Here is a 21,165-nt window from a genome sequence, read left to right on the forward strand (position 1 = left end):
AGAGCCAAATTCTCTGCTCATTTATACATCATTGACTTTAGTGAAGTTGCACTGATGTAAATCAGAGGATAATTTTGCTTACAGACTACTGGCAGTGTTCAAGTTGAGGGGTGGGCAGGCAGATGTTAGGATTTGGGGGGATATATGTTCAGGTTTATTCTTGGAGGTGGCCTGTCTCCTCAATCTCTCCTTCACTGATCAATGTGCTCACGCAGCAAGAGGCCACACAGCCTCATATTGAATTCTGTGGCTTGCCAACAAATGGAGATCCCCCTCTCCCTGCATTGGCCACAGGCTTCGTGGTCCAGAGAATCCCACACTGTAGGAAGAAGGAAGACATTAGCTCTCAGAGGTTTCACTGATGAGTAGCAGGCTGGGTGCATCAGGCAAAACTGCACCTCCAGTACAGCCCTGGTGTACTAGACACGGCACAATGTTTCTTTGAGATTCTAGCTAGATGTGGGAGTAGCCACACACCATTGCAACTCACATGCTGGAGTGGTGGGCCAGCTGTGAAGTGGTTGAAACCCTTCTGAAAGCAAAGACTGCAAACAACAGGCTGGAAAGAGGAACAGACACATGCATCCCACATAGGGGCTCTGATCACTGCACCTTGAAACTAGAATTTTTTCTAGCAATCTCAGAAATACATGTCCACGTAGTTTCTACGTCTTGAATTTAACGAGGAATAGAAATGCAAGCAGATACTGCTTATTTTGAGCTATAATATGAAATCCAAAAGGTCTGTTCTCTCCTGGTGTATACAGTGATGACTAATTAAGAAGGGGTGATCTGCACTGTTTCTGAGTCCTGAATGTTACTCTCTCAGTAGCTTGGTGCTTAGCATCAAACTCTTGGCTTTGCAGTGGGGAGGGGACGTGGTATCTATGGGCTTCTCTGCTCCAAAGACAGAGTGAGTAGGAGGATGACAAGATTACTCCCTATATAGCACAGGGTTATGTTCCCACAGCACTTCCAAGGGAAACTACTGACTACATATATTTACCACAGTATTTTCAGGGGGATTTGAGGGGAAAATGAACTGGAGCCCTATAACTTTGTTCTGCACAATTCCCCCAAGCAGTGTGATTGTCTCACCTTGAGCTAGGCAGCAGGGCTCCTTACACAAGCAAAGGCGAGGCAGCTGATGCCTTTTTGTTCAGGAAGCTATTGCACAAGCTTATGTGACGCATGAAGAATGTCAAAGCTGGTTGCCGGCCCTGGGGGAAATGCTTAGGGACAAGGCTGAAGCTGTGAGAAAAGCAGAAGGCAGGAGAAAGGCTATTTAAAAACACGACAGTCCTGAGTGCTAGCAGTCGAGCCAAAATTTAAAAAAATACTGGGCAGTGCACAGGCTGTGGGAAATACAGAGGGGTCATGAGAAATACAGAGGGCCCAGAGCTCAGGACTGTGAGTGCGAAGTACAGAGCACAAAAAACAGCCACGCCACTGTGGAGCTGCTGAGGCTGATGCTGAGACTCAAGAAGTGCTAACAGCTTGGCTCCGTCGCAGCACATACTATGCTCCTGTGGGACCTCCAAGCTTAAAAATAGATTTGGGACCTGCTAGAGTTCCCCAGGCAGAGTAGGCTGTGTGTCATGGACACTTAGTGCCAGATGAATCAGAGCAACTGGCTGATGCACATTATGTAGTAAGTAGCTTCAGAGACAACTCCAAAAGAAAACTGTCTTTCTCCCCCACTGTCTAATTGTGACTTCTTGTAATTGTGACCACTGTAAATACAGAGGGGAACTGAGGGCTCCTTCAGGAAGATACTGTCAGGTAAACAATTCAAATACCATCAAGACCCTGATCATGAGTTCAGGCACTCTCTGTCAGAAACCCGAAGGAAGGGGTTGATGAGAACTTGCACTGCTCCACTAGGCAATATAGAAATCCAGAGAACCTTTAGGATGGCACCACAGCCGTGGGAGAGAAAGCAGGCTAGACTTGCATCAATCCACCTGAGCTGCTGGGGCTAGTGCAATGCCAGAGAGCTTTAACAACAAAGGGGAACAGTGCAGTGAGCTCTTCCTGCGTAGTGTTGTCTGTGACCCAGGATCTTTGTTCCTCATCTGCTGTTATAACGACTGCCTCTGTGCCAATGGGTTCCAGAATGCAGAGGAAAACTCGCGCATCTCTATCACCTTTTTCCGACTCTTCCGCGTGATGCGTCTCGTGAAGCTCCTGAGCCGCGGGGAGGGCATCCGGACGTTGCTTTGGACCTTCATCAAGTCCTTCCAGGTATTCTGTCACTTATCACTAAGCAGACATGCCTCGAAAGAGGTATTTTTGCTCTTTTTTACCTTTCAAAAAGAGATTTTCATGCTGGCAGGACAGGCCTTAAGCACAAAGGGCGAAATTATTTTCTGTGCAGAGGGCAAGCACATCACTTAAGTAGGACTTCAGTGGTGCAAAGACCTCATGTTGGCCTTCTGCACAGCGGTGACTTCTACCTAGACAGTGTAGATACTCCTTGGGTCCTATACACACTTGGCATCTCATGGGACATGCTGGTCGCCGCTTCAGACCAAAGTAGAAGGCAATTCAGACATAGAACCAGACCCTGATAGTTTTATAATCCTTAAGATCCCTGCACTTCTTAAAAGAGAGAGGATAATGATCCCATATATTGGCCAACTTCTAACTCATGTAATTACATTCTGGCCACAGCTCCCTTAAAATTCTGTGTGTAGTTTCAGAGGTGTTCTGTATCCATTGCTTTAGGTGAAATTCACTCATGTGCAGAAGGCTAGTGTAAATCTCTGTGCACCACTGAAATCTCCGTAGCCTTTGTGCTGCCTCTCTCCACAGGGGATGAACTGCACTTTCTGCCCTAAAGTGTTGTGGCCTGTTAAACAGCTGCTGCTTTTTCACCCCAAAGGAAGCTGCATTTCAGTGAGCGTTAAGTGGCCATGGGTTTATAGAGCATTTTGTCATTCTGTGAGAGGTGAGATATAAATGTAAGGTGGTGTGATTATTAACCTACTACACCACAGCAGGAGGTGAAGGGGACACTCCAAACTGAGCCAGATCTGCAATCTAAGATACGGGAGTAAACAGATGAGGTAAGGAGTGGGAGCCCAGGAAGGATAAGAACGATCACCTCTGACAGAACCAAACAAGGAGACATCCACTCCTTTGAAATAATGGTTTCAAGCAGTTGCTGAGTTTAAAAAAGTCCCAGTTACTACTGAAGCGCAGCGTATTTTTGCATTTCACAGGTGTTTGACATGGATTTATTCGGCCAACACAACCTAATGTTAGCAGGGGCCGCTCCCGAGGAAGTGTCTGAGCCAAGTACAGAAATGATGTAAATGGTGGCCAAAGTTAAATATCGAGCGCAAGCTGGTCAGAAAATGTGGCCTAAGTAGGTTAAAAAAAAAAAAGTAGCATGTGATTCAGTGACTGTGCAAATGAGTGTAACGCACAAGCCAAGCAATACACAAGGAGCTGAAAGAGAGAGCAGATCCCCCCATACCTTCACACAGGCTCCATTTCTGCTCCCAAGGAAGGCAATGACAACATTTCCACTGACTTAAATGGGAATGGGAGCTGGCCCACGCTTTTAAACTTACTCTGCATTATCTTCACCCTTTGCTGGGGCTGAATTCAGCCCTGCTGTAAGTGGCCACAATGCCCATTGAGTTCAGTGGAGTAAAGCTTGCCTGTACCAGGGACCGAATTTGGTCTTTTTATAATGCAACTCTTGGGTACTGTAAAATAACACCACCAACTTGGTGCAAACAACTCATTCAGTGAATGCCAAATTGGTACAAGTTACACTACCACTTACTAGGCTTTCACCCATTTTTCTGACCAGCTCATACCTCTAACCTACTCCCCGCTTCCATCACTGATAACTTGGGCTCTCTGTGTGAACAGCTGCAGTGGGAACTATTTTGCCAGCATGGGAAGAAGGGGATTCACTGACACAACCAACTTGTCACTAACCCAGGAAACACAATGAAGTTTTCAAATCTGGCTGCCCCACCGGCCTAGGAACAGCTATTTTCAATTCTGGGATGAGCTCTCCCCATGGCAGAAGGGGTGAGAATGAGGGTACATTTACACAGCCAAAGGAGATGTGTTTGCAGCTCAAGTAACCGTACCCACACTTGCTTTAATCTCGTCAGCGCAGCTAAAAGTAACAGTGATGTTGCAGCGGCACGGGCTTCTGCATGGGCTAGCAACACGAGTCTGTATCAGGGTCCCAGGCAGTCTTGAACAGCCCACATGGAAGCCCGTGCCTCCACGTCTTTAGCTGTTTTTAGCTGCGATAGCTAGATTAAAACTAACATGAGTGAGCTAACCTCAACTGCAATCAGACCTCTGATGACAGTGTAGATGTTCCCTGATAGGCAGAGGAATGGCTTCTCTGAGGCCTTTTTGACTGCAGAGTCACTATGAGGCGGGACTGAAGGGTGATGGGGGAGGGCAGAGTGCAAGGACTCTCCACAATGAAACCATGTTGAACACTGTGAGCAAATGCCTTTTCCCTTGGAAGTGTTTTCTTAATATATGGTATTCTGTCCTCTGAGCTCCTCTTATTAATACTCCTCTGGAGCTCTGGGTTGGGTTTGTATAATGGCTAATAATAGCCATTGCCCTGTCTGTTCAGCCAGTCCTACTGTCAAATCTGAATTTCTGTGACTTTTTTTCCTGGGAAAGTGCATTTTTCTTGTCTCAGAATATGTCCAGGAAATGTCCTGACTCATCCAGGACAGCCTGATATTCATCAGTTGTCCCTTGTTGTGGGAATTCAGTCGTCCCCATCCCCCCCTCCCCCGGCCTCATCCCCTCCCCATTGCTGTGATTAGTGCTGTACCTGTAGAGCTGCATGTTGATCAGAGGACTGGTCTTGTGTAGTGGGAAACCAGTCTGCAAAGCTTCCACATTGTGAGCATCAGCAGAGACCAGAATGGAGGGGGGTGGGGGATAGAAGGAAATCGTAGGGCTGTTGAGACCATGGTAAGGAAGTGAGAACCCAGAGGAGAAAGCAGTGAAACCAAGGAGAGGCGGAGCTGAAGTGGGATAAAGTCAGAAGGGTGGGACCAGGAGGGAGGTGCTGAAGTGAGGGAATCCTGGAGGATAAGGGAGAGAGGAAAAAGAAGACAGAACAAGAGAGGGGGATGAAGTGAGTAGGAAAACAAAAGGAGAGGAGTGGACAGTAGGGTAGGGAGGGCAGCTTTCTAGTGCCTATTCTAAAGATATAAGAGCTTCTAGGAGTTCGGACTGTTGGATCCCTGCCTCGAGGCTGCTCTGGACCACTTTTGGGGTCTCGGCTGCCCCTGAACCACAACCTTGATTTGGCCCATAAGAGCTCTCTCCAAATTTACAAATCCAAATTTCCAGTTTGATTTACCTCCACTGCAGCCTGGAATTACAACAGGGCTTAATTTGGCCATTAGGATTAGTAGAACACCGAAGAGTCCCCTTTCTTGCATTCCATTTTGATGATTGTTTAAAGATAACTACAAAAAGATCTAAGGATTAAATCCCATTTTAAGATTCCAGTTCACTGGTAGCCAAATCCTATAGTCCTTACTCTGTCAAAACTCTTGTGGAAATCAGCTCTATTTGAGTAAGGACTGCAGGATTGGGCCCTAATGAAACATGGGGTAAACAACATTTACAAATAAAATAAATACAAATAAAAATACAAAATTCTGGACCCAGACACTCCCAAAATAGAAGGTGTTCAGTATCCAAACCAGGGTCAGAATCCAAATTTTGCAAATGGCTCTAAGATCTGTAAAATGGGCCAAATCAAAATCTCAGCTCGCAACACCCCCAAACTTTGAGGTATTCAGATTCAGGATAGAGATCTGAATTCTGTGGCTTGAGCCCATCACCTTTAAAAAACAAGAAGGTGGGAAGTCAGTTCTCCTTTAGGGCCTGACCCTGTGGTGTGCTGACTGCCCTTGATTCCTGTTAAAGGTAGTGGAAGCTGAGGGCACGCAGCACCTCACAGGGTACGTCTCCTACTTACAAGCCAGCACCAGCTATCAGGACTTTGCAATTCCTCTTCAACAGCTGATCACAGACACCTATAGTATGTCGGACACCATCACAGATATGCTGCTTTCGGGGCGAGTGATATCATCCGCCATAGCAGGAGCAGCCTTGAACTTTGGTCCTGGCACTTTACACACTTCTCATTTCACCAAAGTAGCTGCAGAATGTCATGCTATAGAGTGTCACTTGCTGCTAATATCAGGGCGATGCTAATTATAAGTTTTCTACATTTGGACGAGGAGTAGAGATCAGACCTAATTCTGATCTTACTTTCACTGATGTACAACAGAAGTGATTCCACTGAAGTCAGTGGAGTTACACCAGTATAAGTGAAAGCATAATTGGGCCTATTTTGTTTTGAGTGGTACCATGCCTGTGTTTGAGGCACCTTGGTGAAATCAAATGTGGATCAGTAGAGGCATCTAGTGGTCAAAAGGACAAATTGCACATCTTCATTGGTTCTAGACTGACACTGTTCTCCTCAGGCCATCTTGGTAAACAGGGCCCCAGTAGAATATGCCTGGCTCCAATATGCCAAGTTATCTGATTAATTGATACAATATGTTCTGTTATCTTTTTCCTCCAGGCTCTCCCCTATGTGGCTCTTTTAATAGTGATGTTATTCTTCATCTATGCGGTGATTGGAATGCAGGTAGGTGATTGTCAAGAGCTAAGTTATCTTTCACACATGAGAGTCTTGGGAAGATAGTGGCACAAGAAGTCATCAGATCATGTTCAGGTCCTACCTGTAGCTCCCCTCCTAGCCATATAATCAGGCATTCAAGGGGGCAGAGCTCAGGCAACAAGCCTGAGTTGATGTCAGAAAACATTGACTGGGTTTGCACTGCCAACAGGACTTGACACCCACACCAGCCAAACCAAATGAAAACACTGTGGAGGAGACCACAGCAAATACGCTAAAAAGAACATCCCAGCCACCCACCCTCCCAAAGGAATATCCCTACAGCCACATCAAAGATGATTTACTGGCTTGCTCACTGGCACACAGCAATCAGTTCAAATGGCCCACAGCCACAGTGGTGATCAGGTCTGATTATTCTCTCACCCCACTTTGTCACTGGTGTAACTCCATTGACTTCAGCAGAGTTACTTGTGATTTACACCGGTGTAAGTAAAAGTATGATCAGACTCAACAGCTCAACTCTTTAGTTGTGCCAATTCCTAATGAAGCTGCATCGGTACGATATTGTATTCAGCTTACGAAAACAAATTTGGAACCAGCATGAGCATTAATCTATGCAAATGACTGATACTGTATACAGACAAGTGGAAAAAGCTATTGATGTGCACACAATATGTGACTGTCACAGCTATATGTTGAATTCCTGCTTCACTTACTTGTGATGATTTTTCATGCTAAGCATCACTTTCCACTTCTTGGTTAATCAGAGGTCTTAGAACAGCCACCAGACCATCAGAGGTTAGAGACCAAAGAAAAAGAAAGGCATGGCATAGTTATTTCCAAAGATCTTTCACCATCCCACAGTTCTTATTCTTCACAATGGAGCCAGAATTTGTTAGAAAGAACTTGAGAAAGGGTTGGCAAAATTCCTCTGATTCATTATGCCTCATTTTTTTAAAATTATTTTTATCATAACCCCACCTTACCACCTTTTCACTGTCTATCCTTGTCTCCTCTTTCTCAGGAAACAAATTGAACTAATTTAGACTGGCTTTATTGCCTTCCCAGTAACTGTATCTAGCTCTCCAATTAGAGTGGTCACCTTTTAAAACTTTCCAGTTTTGCCTTTAATAATCTAACTAGCTAACATCTTCACAGTATTCCCTATACAGTACAGGGAACAATTTGGGAATATTGGACTAACATTACCTAGCTACTGCTACTAGCATTTGATGATGGCCTCTTTGTGCCTGTTTGCCTATAGTATCTCAGATGAGCCTGTCGCTGTAATATCTCGATGCATTATCCAATAATTCTATTATCTGTTGTGAGAAATAGTTACGCCTGATTTTCCTACTTAATCCTAATTTTAGATTAAATCCCCCGAACCATCTCAGCAGTGGGGAAACCAGATGTCTATCAGTTCTGTTGATCCCTTTCTAAGTTCCAAAGACCTCCGGCAGGTCACCTCCTAATCTCTGCTTTTCCAGTGAGAAGCCCAAGTCCTTTGATCTTTCCTCATCACTTAGCTTCTTCAGACCTGTTATAATGTTTGTTGTCCTATACTGTGCCAAAAGTAATAACTTAATTACAGGTAGTTGGTTTGCACTTATGCCCCCAGTTTGTGGGCTGTCTTGAACCTGCTGAAGCAGAGTTCTTGAGGAAAGACTTCAGTATCTCCCTGTTGAGCAGCTCACTTGAAAGCCGAGATGACAATGACATAAGTATGACAATACTTTTACAATGACATCATAATTTCCCACATAAAAGAGTTCATCTTCACTACCTCCCTGACATGAAGTGTTAGAATATTCAAGCCTCTCTACCTAACATTCCCAAGTGGAAAAATACAAATTGATGCTGATGGATGAAGCCACCAGTGTGACGATAACCCAAGAGGCACAGTCTGAAGAGGACAAGAGGGGGAGGAACCTCCTCCTGCATCTTCCGCTACTTGCAGTTCTTCCCTCATGCTTCAGTTCACAGCTGAGTAAAATAGCAAGCCTATAGTAACACTACCAGTGCCTTGTATGAGTTAAAGCTGGGTAGTTAAAAGGTCAATCAGACTGTTCCAACAGGGGAAACTCCCTCGTGTACTGTTTCCTGAAAGGAAAAATATGGGCTGCCTCAACTCAAGCTGCCTCTGAGTATTTAAGCTGTCCTCCCGCAGCAGTTAGTCCCAGCGCCTCCTCAGTGCAGCTGGGGCTGTCACTACTCACCAGAGACGGGGGGGATCTGAACCAGGAGAAGCCCAAAGGGTTCTTGAAGAGCACTCTATTTAATGATGGCCCTTCCAAGGGGAAACAGTTTCCCTATAATCCTCCCTGTACTTCTCTCCTTCTATTTATTCTTTAATTACCGAGGATATTTGCATGAAAAGAGGCTCTTTGTTCCTCCAGAGTTGCTCTGTTCCTGCTGCCCATTCTGGTTATGAGGTTACAGCATGAAATCAGCATCATGATGATGTCAGATGGGAAATAAACAGCCCTGTGCAGATGAAGTTCTAAGAGATCTTTCTGGCCAGGCAAGGCTTGCTTAGTTCTTGGCTGTGGGGGCTATAAATACGAACGCTGTAGAAGATGTTTGCAAGGAAGCCTGAAACCATATGAAATCCCCCCTGCCTTTGGGCGTCATTACAAACTCAAAACTCAGACCCTGCTCATCCAAGATTTGCTGAGGACTGTGGGTTGGATACTGTGATCTGACTGAACTGTGTTTGATGCAAAACTGGAGTTGGTGTGGAGCAAAAGTAGCTTTAAGCCACCTTTACCTTCCTCCAATCCTGGAGACCTAATGCCAGTCTGCTCCAATCCTAGGACTGACCCAAGGCCAATCTGCTCCCCTGTGTAACTCAGAGCAGCATTAAGGATAGGGGTGGATGAATCCACATAGACTGCCACTGAAGAAAATGTTTGCGCAATCTCTAGCAAAGCAAAATTGCAGAATTTCCCTCAGCTCTGATAAATGTAAAGATTTAAGTACAGGTATATTCGCAGAGGAGGATAGCCTTTGATTAGTGGGCTGCTTAGTGCCCAGATTCATCCCTGATCTAACTCCCTTGAAGCGAATGGGGATGCACCAGGGATGAATGTAGTCCACTGGTTTTTTCCAAGTTCTTGATCAGTGGCTCTTAAACCTTTCCGTGCTTGTATCACAGACCACTACTGTATCCTTAAGACAGCCGTTCTCTGGTGGACAATGTCCTCAACCTGCTCCCACACCTTCCCTGCAGGAACTAGCACAACTGAATTCCTAAGAATACCATTAGGACAGTAATGTGTTAGGGAAACAAGATGGAAATGAAGTCAGTTTGGTACAATGAGGCTGGCTGCTTAGTTCCCTTTCCCCCTTTTATAGTTGTGCCGTTTATTTCGTGTAGGGCTTTGTACTTACCAGTACTGTATTTGTCTGCATTGCCTACAGCCCTGACATGAATCTCTACAGGTCACTCTGCAGTTTGCCTCTGTGCGTTTATTTCCCCCCTGACTTGAGTGTTGTCAGCAGATTTGATTAAGTTGAATTTTACACCCAAAAAGCCCCAATCAAACAAAAACACACAAAGAAAGAGACTTGTTAATAGGTTTCCCTGTCTGTATAGCAGCCCAAACACATACATACAAGAGAGTTCTGGCAGGCATCCAAAGAAGCCATTAAAATGTACTAGCATGGCAGGATCTCATCTTGTCTCGGTGATGAAAGCTTTGCCACTTGGATGGCAGTAACTCCACAGAGCAGCTGCACTCCGCAGATCAGAACTGAAGAACCTCTGCTTTAAATGATATTTCAAGGCTTCTGATAGGTCTTCTCTCTCAGTAACTGTCACACTGCATGCTTTGCCCTCTCTTCCACCCCTCCCCTCCACCATTCTTGTCTTCTGATTTCTCCTCTTCCTCATCCTGCCATACCCTCTTTCAAATGTCCTGCTTTTGCTATTTCTCCTGCCCTCGCCCTTGAGCTTGAGCTCAGTTTTACTTTCTTCCCCCCTGTTCACTGCCTTATTCGCTTCTGGTTAGCTATTCCAGGATTCACTAGCGCTGCAAGTATTATTCATACAGTGCCTGACCCAGAGTTCATTGAAATCCATGGAAAGACTCCCATTGCCTTCACTTTTCATCAGGGCCATAGAACCAAGTCCTTGTATGTCCTTGCTTTATCTCTAATCATACTTCTCATTGACTTCAGTAGGAGTTTTGCCCAAGTAAGAACTGCAGGATTCAGCCCATGGTTTTTGGTTCTTGCCCCTGTTCCAGTGTCCATGCAGCAGTGCTGGTTTGGGACAAAACCATTTTGGACTGCTGGCAGACATGGCATTCATGGCTACACCTGTCTCCTAGTGTTAGGATCAGAGGCTTTGGGGTAATTTCCAAATGTGAGGCACTACACTGTACAAGGACACAGCTGTTGTGTGCAGATGCAAGGCATTTTACAGACACTTGGAGCTCACAGCATTCCAAACAATGGTCTGTTACAATGATTTTCCTCCTAGTGTAGATAGGGCCCCTGGGAAGCCAGTGAATGAAAGAAAAATTGCAACCTGTCCTCTCATTATTTTTCTTTCCATTGAAAACCTCCAGTGTGAGCGCACACTGAAATGAGATCCCCATGCCACATTTTCATAGTACATAAAATAATGAATGATTAATTATGTTAATTGTATATTAGACTGTGCTTCTTATTTCTGTGTGGGTGTTTTTCCAGTGATATAGCACAAACAGGAGGAGCAATAGCAAATATTAGAAACCAGCAGGAAACCTCTTGTAGGAAGAGGGCAGGCTTAGCTTGATATCAGCTGCTCAAAATCACTGAGAAACACGGAACTATAGCTGACAAGAGTGTTTTGAAGTTACAAGACTAAATTGACAAGACCTCTGCTTTCTACTAGGTGTTTGGTAAAATTGCACTGAATGATACCACGGAAATCAACCGCAACAACAACTTTCAGACGTTCCCTCAAGCAGTGCTGCTTCTCTTCAGGTGGGTGTCCCAGAGCTTGGGATTGGGTGTGTCTGTGAGGGTGAACTTTGTGGCATCTGGACAAGTCTTCTCCATTTTTACCCTATCTTGATCATGAGATAATTAGAAATATCGTGTCCCAAATCCAGAACCTAAGCTTTGCTATTCCGGATGAGACCTGATATCCTGCTGCCAGCAATGGCCAATACTTGATGCTGCAGAGGAAGGCAACGCTCCCATCTCACAAATTCATATATCCATTGTTCAGTGTGCTACGTGTGGGGGAGGGGAACTCTTTCCTTTTGAGGTGACCAGTTACACACTGAAGCATCAAGTCTGATTACCCCAGCTGAGCCACAAATGTTGGTATCAATCACAAAACCTTCCATTCTTTTAAATCCAACGAAACCATTTGGCTCTCTGACCTACTGCCGCAGGAAGAGGAGCCTTTAACACAGTGTTCAAGTGGTTCCCTTGAATTTACAGGAACATAAAAATTGCCTTCCTGGAACACACCAATGGGCCATGCAATCTGTCTCTTTTCAGAGGAAAACCTAAAACTCCCACAACGGAAAATACTTTGCCACAGGGGGAAATTCCTTCTTAACCCCATTGTCCATCATCAGTTGATATCCTGAAATATGCTGTCTCTATGTATATATCTTTCTTTTGTTTGTTGTGCCTGTGGTTATATGATATTTCATCCAACATGACCCCCAAATCTTTCTCCCATGAAGGGTTTGGTAGCATACAGCCAGTATACAGCATGCATAGGCCTGCCAAGACTCACCCCCAGAACCTCTGTTACCTTTTCAGATTATTTATTGCTGCTTTGGCCATCTGTCCCTCTCCCTCACTCACTTGTGACATACGTACTCAGAGTGGGATGCCAAACCCCAGTCAGGGCACTGATCCTTGCTCAGTTTAACACATCACCCCTCTCCTAACTGGTGTCTGGCACCCAGCTCTGGCTATGTGTGTCAGGCAGAGCAGAGAGTGCTGAGGACTGGCCTACTGAAGGAAAGAGTTTGCAGGGACACAGCACTCTCACATTGCCTGCAGGTTTACAGGGAGTGAGGACGGGGGAAATGGGCAGCTCAGGGAAAAAACGGATGCGGGAATGCAAAATAAGAGAAGCAAAATCCTAATCTCCTTCCAGCCCTGTACATTCTCCTTCCAGCACCTCACAGGTCTCCTCAGCATCTGGCCAGAACATGGCAACCCCGTATCCAGGGTATACAAAAGCAGGTGCTGCAGTAGTGGATAACAACATAACAATAGCAACAAAGCTGGGAGGCCTGGAACATGCCAGGCCGTGTTAAGCCTATTCCATCACCCTTCTTATGTAGGGCCCTATCCGGCTCCCACTGAATTCAGTGGCAAAACTCCCGTGGACTTCAATGGGAGCAGGAGAAGGTTCTTGTGCTGACTGCTGCTTCCCTTTTGAAGTGGTCACTGTTGACTTCACTTCCCCATTCTCAAGTGTCCCTTTCCGCCCAGGTGTGCCACTGGTGAAGCCTGGCAGGAGATCATGCTGGCGTGTCTGCCAGACAAGAAGTGCGATCCTGAGTCAGAGCCAACCAACTCTACTGAAGGTGACCATCCCTGTGGGAGCAGCTTTGCCATCTTTTATTTCATCAGCTTCTACATGCTCTGTGCCTTCTTGGTGAGTCAGCATTGGCAGCACAAATGGCATCGGTCTGTGACTGTCCGTTAACCCCTGACTTCCCTGGGCACTGACACTGTGTAGCAGAAAAGCGATCTCAGAGAGGGAAAATCTGATACTCATTGTCCACAGGAGACAATGGCCAAAAGCCTCACAGTGACCATGACGCTTGATCCCCACAGTCCATCTCAGTAGCCTCTCTCTAGAGCAAGCTCAACATCCAGTCACAACGTAAACAAGAATGCCCCCCACCAGAGGAGCAGTTTAGTGTCCTGAGGTCTGTAGTGAGGCTATCAGTGCCTCACCCCCACTTCCCACCTTCCCTCCGGTTTTTATCCATTGCCAGCTATGAGTGTGAGAAAGCCATATCCCACTTGCTGCATCTCTTCAGTACTGGCAGTGCAGCTCTCCTAGGATATGTACACTGCAGTTGGCCATTAGAGCTCAGAACACTCTCCTAGAATGTCTACAGTATTTTAAAACCATTTGGCTCAATGCCAGTAAATGACTCCAGCTGTGCCCCTCTGCCACCAAGGAAAAGAAAACCCAGGCCCCTCCCAGGAAAAAGCCTGTATAAATAGGTAGGCCTTGCAGCATGTTCAATAGCTCAACTAACTTGGGCTTCATCAATCAGCTGTGGGGGGGGGCAAGATTTGTGGGGCCCTTGCTGAGAACATCCTGCCTCCAGCACCTTCCCATTTAAATCAAGAGCCTCTGCTTATCTCAGCTGACATGTTGTCACCCATGAGAAGAGAGCCAGTCAAACCGCACTGAACTGTGTAAGTCAAAATCCAGACCTTGTACTTGGACGCAAACTGGAAGCCTAGTAAAGTCTGGTGTTACATGCCTCCTCCTTCACATTACCTCTGTCCTTGTCTGCAGATCATCAATCTTTTCGTAGCTGTTATTATGGATAACTTTGACTACTTGACACGGGATTGGTCAATTCTGGGACCACACCACCTGGACGAGTTTAAAAGGATCTGGGCGGAGTATGACCCTGAAGCCAAGTAAGTGACTGGTCCTGAACTTTAGAAAGTGGTTTGGGGAAATGGTTACAGTGCCTCAGATTCTCAAAGGTATTTAGGCTCCCAATTTCTGGTGCATGCTCTCTATTATCTCAGAAGCAGACCCAGTGCAAGGAAGTGACATGTTCTCTGAGCAGTAAACAAACCTTGCAAGAATACAGAGCATGTAAATCTCTGTGAAAACTCTAAAAGTGAAGCAGAAGCTGAAACCTCTCCCATCTCTCCACGTCTGAATCAGATACAGAGGTAGCCTGTTCCAAGATACATGAGCCAGTCTATCTAGAAAGTGGTCTGCATTTTTGCCTGGCTGCACTTAATTTTAAATTGAGTGCAGCTAGGAAAAATATAGACCATTTATCAGATAAATGAAGAGGCCACTGACGGAAATGCATTCAGAAGGAGGCTTGTTGAGGAGGTTGGTACACTGACTCACACATGCTTGTGGTACCGAGTCCTGTCTGACCCTTCCTGGGCCAGGTCTACACTTACCTGGAAATTCAGCAGCAGTCGACGGGAGTTATGCAAGCTACGCAGAGTAGCTTGCGTAATTCCCATTGACTTCATAATTCGTCTTCTACGTGGCGTCTTCACTGTGGTGTGCCGATGGGAAATGTATTCCCATCAATGCAGTACTATGCCACTTAAGGGGGTGGTTTTATTGTGTTGACTTCTGGATCAATTGAGCAGGTTTTCACTGACCACTCAATCGATCTGGATAGATCTATCTGGTGGCAGCGAATTTGCCGCCATCAGGGAAGACATACCCTGGGGTAGCCATAAGGCCTGGGCCCTATTATTTTTATGCCTTCTGCTCTACATCCCATATTTAGTTCACAACACAGCTGCAGTGTTCATTCTTCGTGTTTCCATGTGTCATCCACGTGCCAGCCATTATGTGGCTGGGCCAGCAGCAGCCTGCATCCCTGTATGTCTGCACTGCATGTGGAGGGCCAAATTCTCCTCTCTGTTCCACCCTGCAACTCCACAAAAATTAGTAAGTTTGCACAAGTGTAACTGACAGGAGAATTTGACCCATAGGCATCAATATGGCTCCATCTGAAACACTCTTGGGCCTGATGCTCATTTACACTCAGACCCCTTTACACCATTCTGGCAGTGTAGAGGCCTTAACATGGATGTAAATTACTTGACTGTGGACCAAGAGATCATGGGTTCAAGACCCCTTAGTTTCATAGCTAATTCTGGCTGTGCAGTGTTCAAGGGCGTGTCACTTTGTTGGAGGTGACATTTAAACAGGTCCCTTCTCTTGTGGCCATCCAGAGCAATTTTCTATAAAGATAAGGGATATCCTTAGTGCTGGAATAAAGATTCCATTTGCTAATAAAGCAGGCTGTAGTATCCAAGGCATGTCAACATGGGAGTTATTCCAGAATAGCCATTGCTGAGAAGCTATTCCTGACTAACTCCACGTGTGGACGCTCTTATTCCTGAATAAGTATATCTTAGTCCAAATTAGCTTAATTCACTTGTTTTAAAATAATTCAGAATAAGGCACTTTTATTCCAGAATAAGAGCATCCACACATGGAGTTGGAAATAGTTAATCTATTTGAAATTCACATCCTTCTTTATTCCAGATTAATTCTCGTATGTAGAAAAACCCCTTGGTGTTTGTAAGCAGGGTTAGGTATATGGTTGCTGGAGCCATATGACAAATATCACCTGTAAGAATCCAGCTAGTTCCTTTCCACCTGTGAATGGTCTCTTTTTCTCAATCCTCTCCGCGTGTCCACATCAACGCCTGCCTGCCTGAGAGTCCAACTCTGGGTGTGGCAACTCCCATCCCTTCCCTGTTTGAGTTTTTCTCTTTTGGTGACCGATTCACAACGTTTGGAAAGCCAAATTGCAGCTTTCAAAATGGGTTTTATGGATGCGTTAAGGGACTGAATTCTTTGCATTGCCCTGTGGCCCCAGAGACAGATAGGAGCACAAACAAAAATTGAGGGATGGTGGATCAGGCTTGTATCTGAGACAGAGCACCAGCAAAAGAGAAACCTTATGCAGCTGCACAGGTCACAAGGCCAGTCCTGTCTGTAAAGCTATTTGCTAAGGCTAATGTTTTCAGAAGTGGTCACTGATTTTGGATGATTCAATATTTTGGGTGCCCACAGTGTCAGGTTGGGCACCCAAAAACAGAGACACTCAAATTCATGGCCTATTTTGAAAATATTGGCCTAAGTGTATAATGATTGTTGTGTTTTTCTACACAGTCAAACTAGTAGGAGCTAACTCAGGGCTGTGCAAGCCTCAAGAGATTCATTTAGTATGAGAGGCACTATATAAAGCCACCTCCTATGTCACGTTAACATGGAGTGGTTCTGGCAAACTTGGGATGGAGACCTCATATATGTTTCTAACAGTATCTGCTCTCAGGCCTTCTCCAGATGGATTGACAGGCCCTTATATCATTGATACTGTATATTCTTCCCCAGGGGACGGATCAAACACCTGGACGTGGTGACGCTGCTCCGGCGGATTCAGCCTCCACTGGGCTTTGGGAAGCTCTGTCCTCATCGAGTGGCTTGCAAAGTAAGATAGTGCAGTTGGGGTGAGGTTGGAGGAGGGAAGAACATCTCAGAGGAAGCACAGATGTAACAAATTACAGCACCATTTACTGACAATCTAGAGCTTTGGTTCCGGGGAAGTCTCTGGTAAACCCTGCTTGCTGCTGTATTAGCTTCTAGTCAGGCTTGTTAGCCTACATTATATACTCTTTGCTAGAGTTTGCAGACCAGACTCCCTGGCACAGGAATTATCAGTTATACATAGTGGTAGCTGCCATAGACATAGATCTGGAGAGTCACGTAGGCTATAACGACCCATCTGATGAGGTCTGCTGCCCCCTAATGGGGAAGACAGGAATATTATGTGTTTACTCCAAATCCAGTAGTCCTATAATCCTATCCACCATCTGTTTCAGATGGGAGTAACCTGGCCCAGAGTTTTTCTGTTGAGAGACAGCAGCCAGTTTCTAGTTGCATTCAGTGATGTGAATATATTTCAGTACTCTGGTGGGAATCCATTAGCCATATCAAGCCACTATGTGATTAATAAGACTCTTGGATAACTGTAGCCCTCAAATATCAATGATGTATGCATGCGGTACAGACAGACAGATAAGATAGATACGGTCTCTGAAGGGTAGACAGAAATTACAGAGGAGGGGAAATAAGTTTTAGATTTTTCCTTGCACTTAACAATGGACCTGGGATGAGTTATTCCTTAAATAATTTCTATAGACTAAACAGCAGTGTTACCTACATATTGAAACAAAAGAAGAAGAGGGGTAGGGAGGAGAGAGTCTTTCTATGAAAATTTCCTCCTAAGTTCCTTGGTTAAAAGCTTCCAGCCATTAGAAAGGATTTTTCCCCTGTGAAGAGGCTGTTTCTAGCCTTTGTGTTTCCTTTCTCTTTATGGAGGGATTTGTAGTTATACATTAACCTTCTCTAGAGATTTACAAAGTTTACATGTTCCTCTTGTAGCTGGTTATTATCAATCTTAGAATGTAACAAGTCTTTAGGCCCATACACAGAAATACATTACTTTTTGTGGCTGCAACCAGGCCACTTCAGCCTGTTATTTTGCCAGATCTTGCATGCTAAGCAGGGTCTGGTTGGATCACTGAAACCCAGGAACTGCAGAAAGTGGAGCTGGGTAGTCAGCAGCTGATGTTCTTCCCTCCAAGTCAGCACTGAACCAGGCCCAGCGCAGAGGTGTTGCGGCCAAAGTGTTAGTGAAAGTGCCATCTTTAGAACAAAATGTAAAATTGAGGATCTTGTGTCATTATAGATCACCTGGCACCAGGGAAAGGCTGTTAATTCCAGTGTATCATCCACGTTCTAATTTAGCTGTAGTCTGCCTCACTAAAATTCTCCCTGCATTTGCAATAGGATATGATATTAACTTCATGTCCTAAATGGCAGTGTAGAGTTTCTGTGATCTGTTAAACAGCTCTGCACCAGAGGTAGCTATATTTCAGTGGTGGGCAAATTGATTCCTATATAGATTGCAAAGCACTTCACAATCATTAGGAATGAAAGATGCCATGTCAATGTAAAATGTTGTTTTTACTGTAATAAATGCCAGTCTGTGCAGATGCATTTTGGGTAAATGCCCACTTGCTCCTGCAGAAAGTGGAGAGATGAATTATGTCCCGGCCTAGAAAGGGTTATCCACATTGAAGTACTGTGGTATATGCCTCTGGACAAACACATTCTACTGTTATGATGATATAAAGGTCCTTTTCTATCCGTGTAACCAAGCACATAGACTGTGCCTGCATTGGTGGGAGGGTTGGTATGTCTGGAGAGTGATGTGAGGGTATAAGAAAAAAACATTTCTCTTAGCAGCGTGTGCTGACTGCATGACTGTTTTGTTTCTTCCCCCTACTCCATAGCGCCTAGTCTCTATGAATATGCCACTGAATAGTGATGGGACTGTCATGTTTAATGCCACCCTCTTTGCCTTGGTCAGAACAGCACTGAGGATCAAAACTGAAGGTAACACGCTCAGGCTGCACCTTTAAGAATGAGTATGACGCATGTGTTTTTATCAGGTGTGTGACTGTGAGTGTAGATGAATGACATCTATGCTGAAATGTACTGGGTCTGAAAATGACATACAGAGCTCACATGCATAAAATGATTCTAGCTTTTCCCTTTGAGTGTGTGGCACAGGAAGCAAATGTAAATGTGTAGAAAGGAAAACACCCCAGAGGAACGTACAATGTTTCTAACTGAGCGTCATCCAGGCAACCGGTACCTTTGTAGTATCCTTTTTGATTATTAGTAATACTCCTTGAATTCCCTCTTAGAGGATCTTGCAACTAAAAGCTTCAGCCCTAGTGAATGCTCAGATAACAGTCAGGAAAAGAGGGGATACGTGCCAAAGCTGTAAATCTGAACCTTCAGAGGGCAGCAAATAGGCTCTAGGGTAGCAGCCTGAAATCACTGATCCCTCTAAGATGGAGAAAAGATGCTGCCAAAGAATGACCACTGTCCAGTACAGAGAGCTAAATTCTCAGCCCCCACTCTGTCCCCTTTACACTGCAGTGGAGAAGGAGAGCTGCCATAAAGGACAACTGAGGAGATCCCTTGTGTAGAGGAATCCAAACCTGGCATGGTGCTGGCCTGGCCATTTAAACACCACCTAGTACTGGCCTCCCAAGCTGTCGGAGGTAATAGAGGACATGGGTGCAGTGCCTTGCAATCCTGGGCCAATAGAATTCTGACCTACTCTGTTCTAAATTACACTGGGGGCGGAGTCATCCCCTGCCTACCCTCAAGATCAGGGGATCAGCTACAAAGGTGGCTTTAAGCCCTTGGATCCTGTGCTAGGCATAGCTTGACTGAAACAAGGATCTTGGCTACAAACAATGGTATTTCTCAGGTAAAAACCAACCTTAGGGTCCCCTAATCCATCTCCTGTTTTAGATCATATAGAGCCAGAAACAGGATTTGACCTTCACAGCTGTTGTAGCCTCAAACTCTCTTGTGCTTCCCTCTTTGCATTGTTTCATTCTGCAAACAGATCCATGTGTTAATGATCTCCTGGGAAAAAGTGTTTCTCATGATATCTAGCCTAAAATTTTTCCTTCCTTAGGCCTTGTCTACACTACAAAGTTAGGCCAATGTAAGCCGCTTGCATCGACCTAGTTGTGCATGTGTCTACTCTTAAATTTGTCTCCCACCAATATAAGCGCCCCCCTTACAGTGTTGCAGTAACACCATTTCCCTGAACAGCGTTGAGCCAGGGTCGATATACTGAGCTCAACACAAGGTGAGTGTAGATCCTGCATTACTTATGTTGACTCGAACAATCCTCCAGCAGCTAACCCACAGTGCCTGACACTAACCACTCAGGTCACAAAAGTGAATGCCACTGCCCAGGTGTCGTGCAGACCAGAAGCCCCCCTCCCGCTTTAAAGCCCTTGTGAATTTTTTTAATGTCTTTCCTTGATTGCCCAGCTTGGCAAGCACACCTAGCATCTCTCCACTGTTGTGTGCAACTGTCCAGCTGACCATGCCAGCTACAGGCTCCAGAGGTGCTCCAGCTTGGAGTAGACAGGAGATATTGGATCTCCTGGGCCTATGGGGAGAAGAGGCTGTGCAACAAGCACAGCTATGGACCAACTGTAGAAATGTGGACATCTATGAGCAAATTGCACAGGGGATGCAGAAGAAGGGATGTGCAGGGTTCAGCAGGAGTCCCGCATGAAAGCGAAGGAACTGCATCAGGCATATCAGAAGGCATGGGATACAAACAGTCAATCTGGTGCTGAGCTGCAGACCTGCGGCTTTACAAAGAGTTGCATGCCATACTTGCGGGAGACCCCACCACCACCCCACAGAACACTGTGGGTACCTCTGAGGAGCCTAAGCGACCAGCCACTGGCATGAAGAGCAAGGAGGAGGTGGAGGACAAGGAAGGGGGACATGTGACCAGGGTCCAGCTATGCCATGAACAAGGACCTGTTTGCATCTCCACCGTAGTCCAATCAATCCCAGGAGTCAAGCACAGGCAAGCCCAATGCAGGGGACAGAACCTCAGGTAAGTGTGTAATTGTATTTCCCATTGAAATGAAGTACTGATGGCCCCCAATCTAACAAGACATAGCTGTCAACTTTTCATTAATGTACTCGTACTAGAAGAGGTATCGGTACAACAAAGAGAGGTAGCATTGTTACCTGCTTTTCATTCCCCGGTAGCGTTAGGTAGGGAGGTTGGGGTAGTATACGGAGCAGTTTATGGACACAGGGATGTCCCTTGAATCCTCCTGAGAGGTCTGGATGAAACTTTCCTTGAGGTTTTCTGCAACCCTCTGCTGAAGGTTTCTAG

At 45.5% G+C, this 21,165-nt stretch overlaps 1 protein-coding gene across 9 annotated transcripts in view; it reads left to right on the forward strand.

Annotated features, from left to right (window-relative positions):
- CACNA1C (calcium voltage-gated channel subunit alpha1 C) overlaps positions 1-21,165 on the forward strand; it is a 648,228-nt gene that overhangs the window by 597,502 nt on the left and 29,561 nt on the right. For all 9 annotated transcript variants that reach the window (XM_067536222.1, XM_067536225.1, XM_067536223.1 and 6 more), the window contains 7 exons: positions 2,116-2,244; positions 6,605-6,670; positions 11,544-11,635; positions 13,115-13,280; positions 14,163-14,290; positions 16,761-16,857; positions 18,725-18,827. In XM_067536222.1, the coding sequence (XP_067392323.1) occupies positions 2,116-2,244; positions 6,605-6,670; positions 11,544-11,635; positions 13,115-13,280; positions 14,163-14,290; positions 16,761-16,857; positions 18,725-18,827 (781 nt within the window). The remainder of the gene's footprint in view (positions 1-2,115; positions 2,245-6,604; positions 6,671-11,543; positions 11,636-13,114; positions 13,281-14,162; positions 14,291-16,760; positions 16,858-18,724; positions 18,828-21,165) is intronic.

Source organism: Emydura macquarii, unplaced genomic scaffold (genome assembly GCF_026122565.2).
Source record: "Emydura macquarii macquarii isolate MOO-44397 ecotype Brisbane River unplaced genomic scaffold, CSIRO-AGI_Emac_v2 contig_3530, whole genome shotgun sequence".
NCBI lineage: Eukaryota > Metazoa > Chordata > Testudines > Chelidae > Emydura > Emydura macquarii.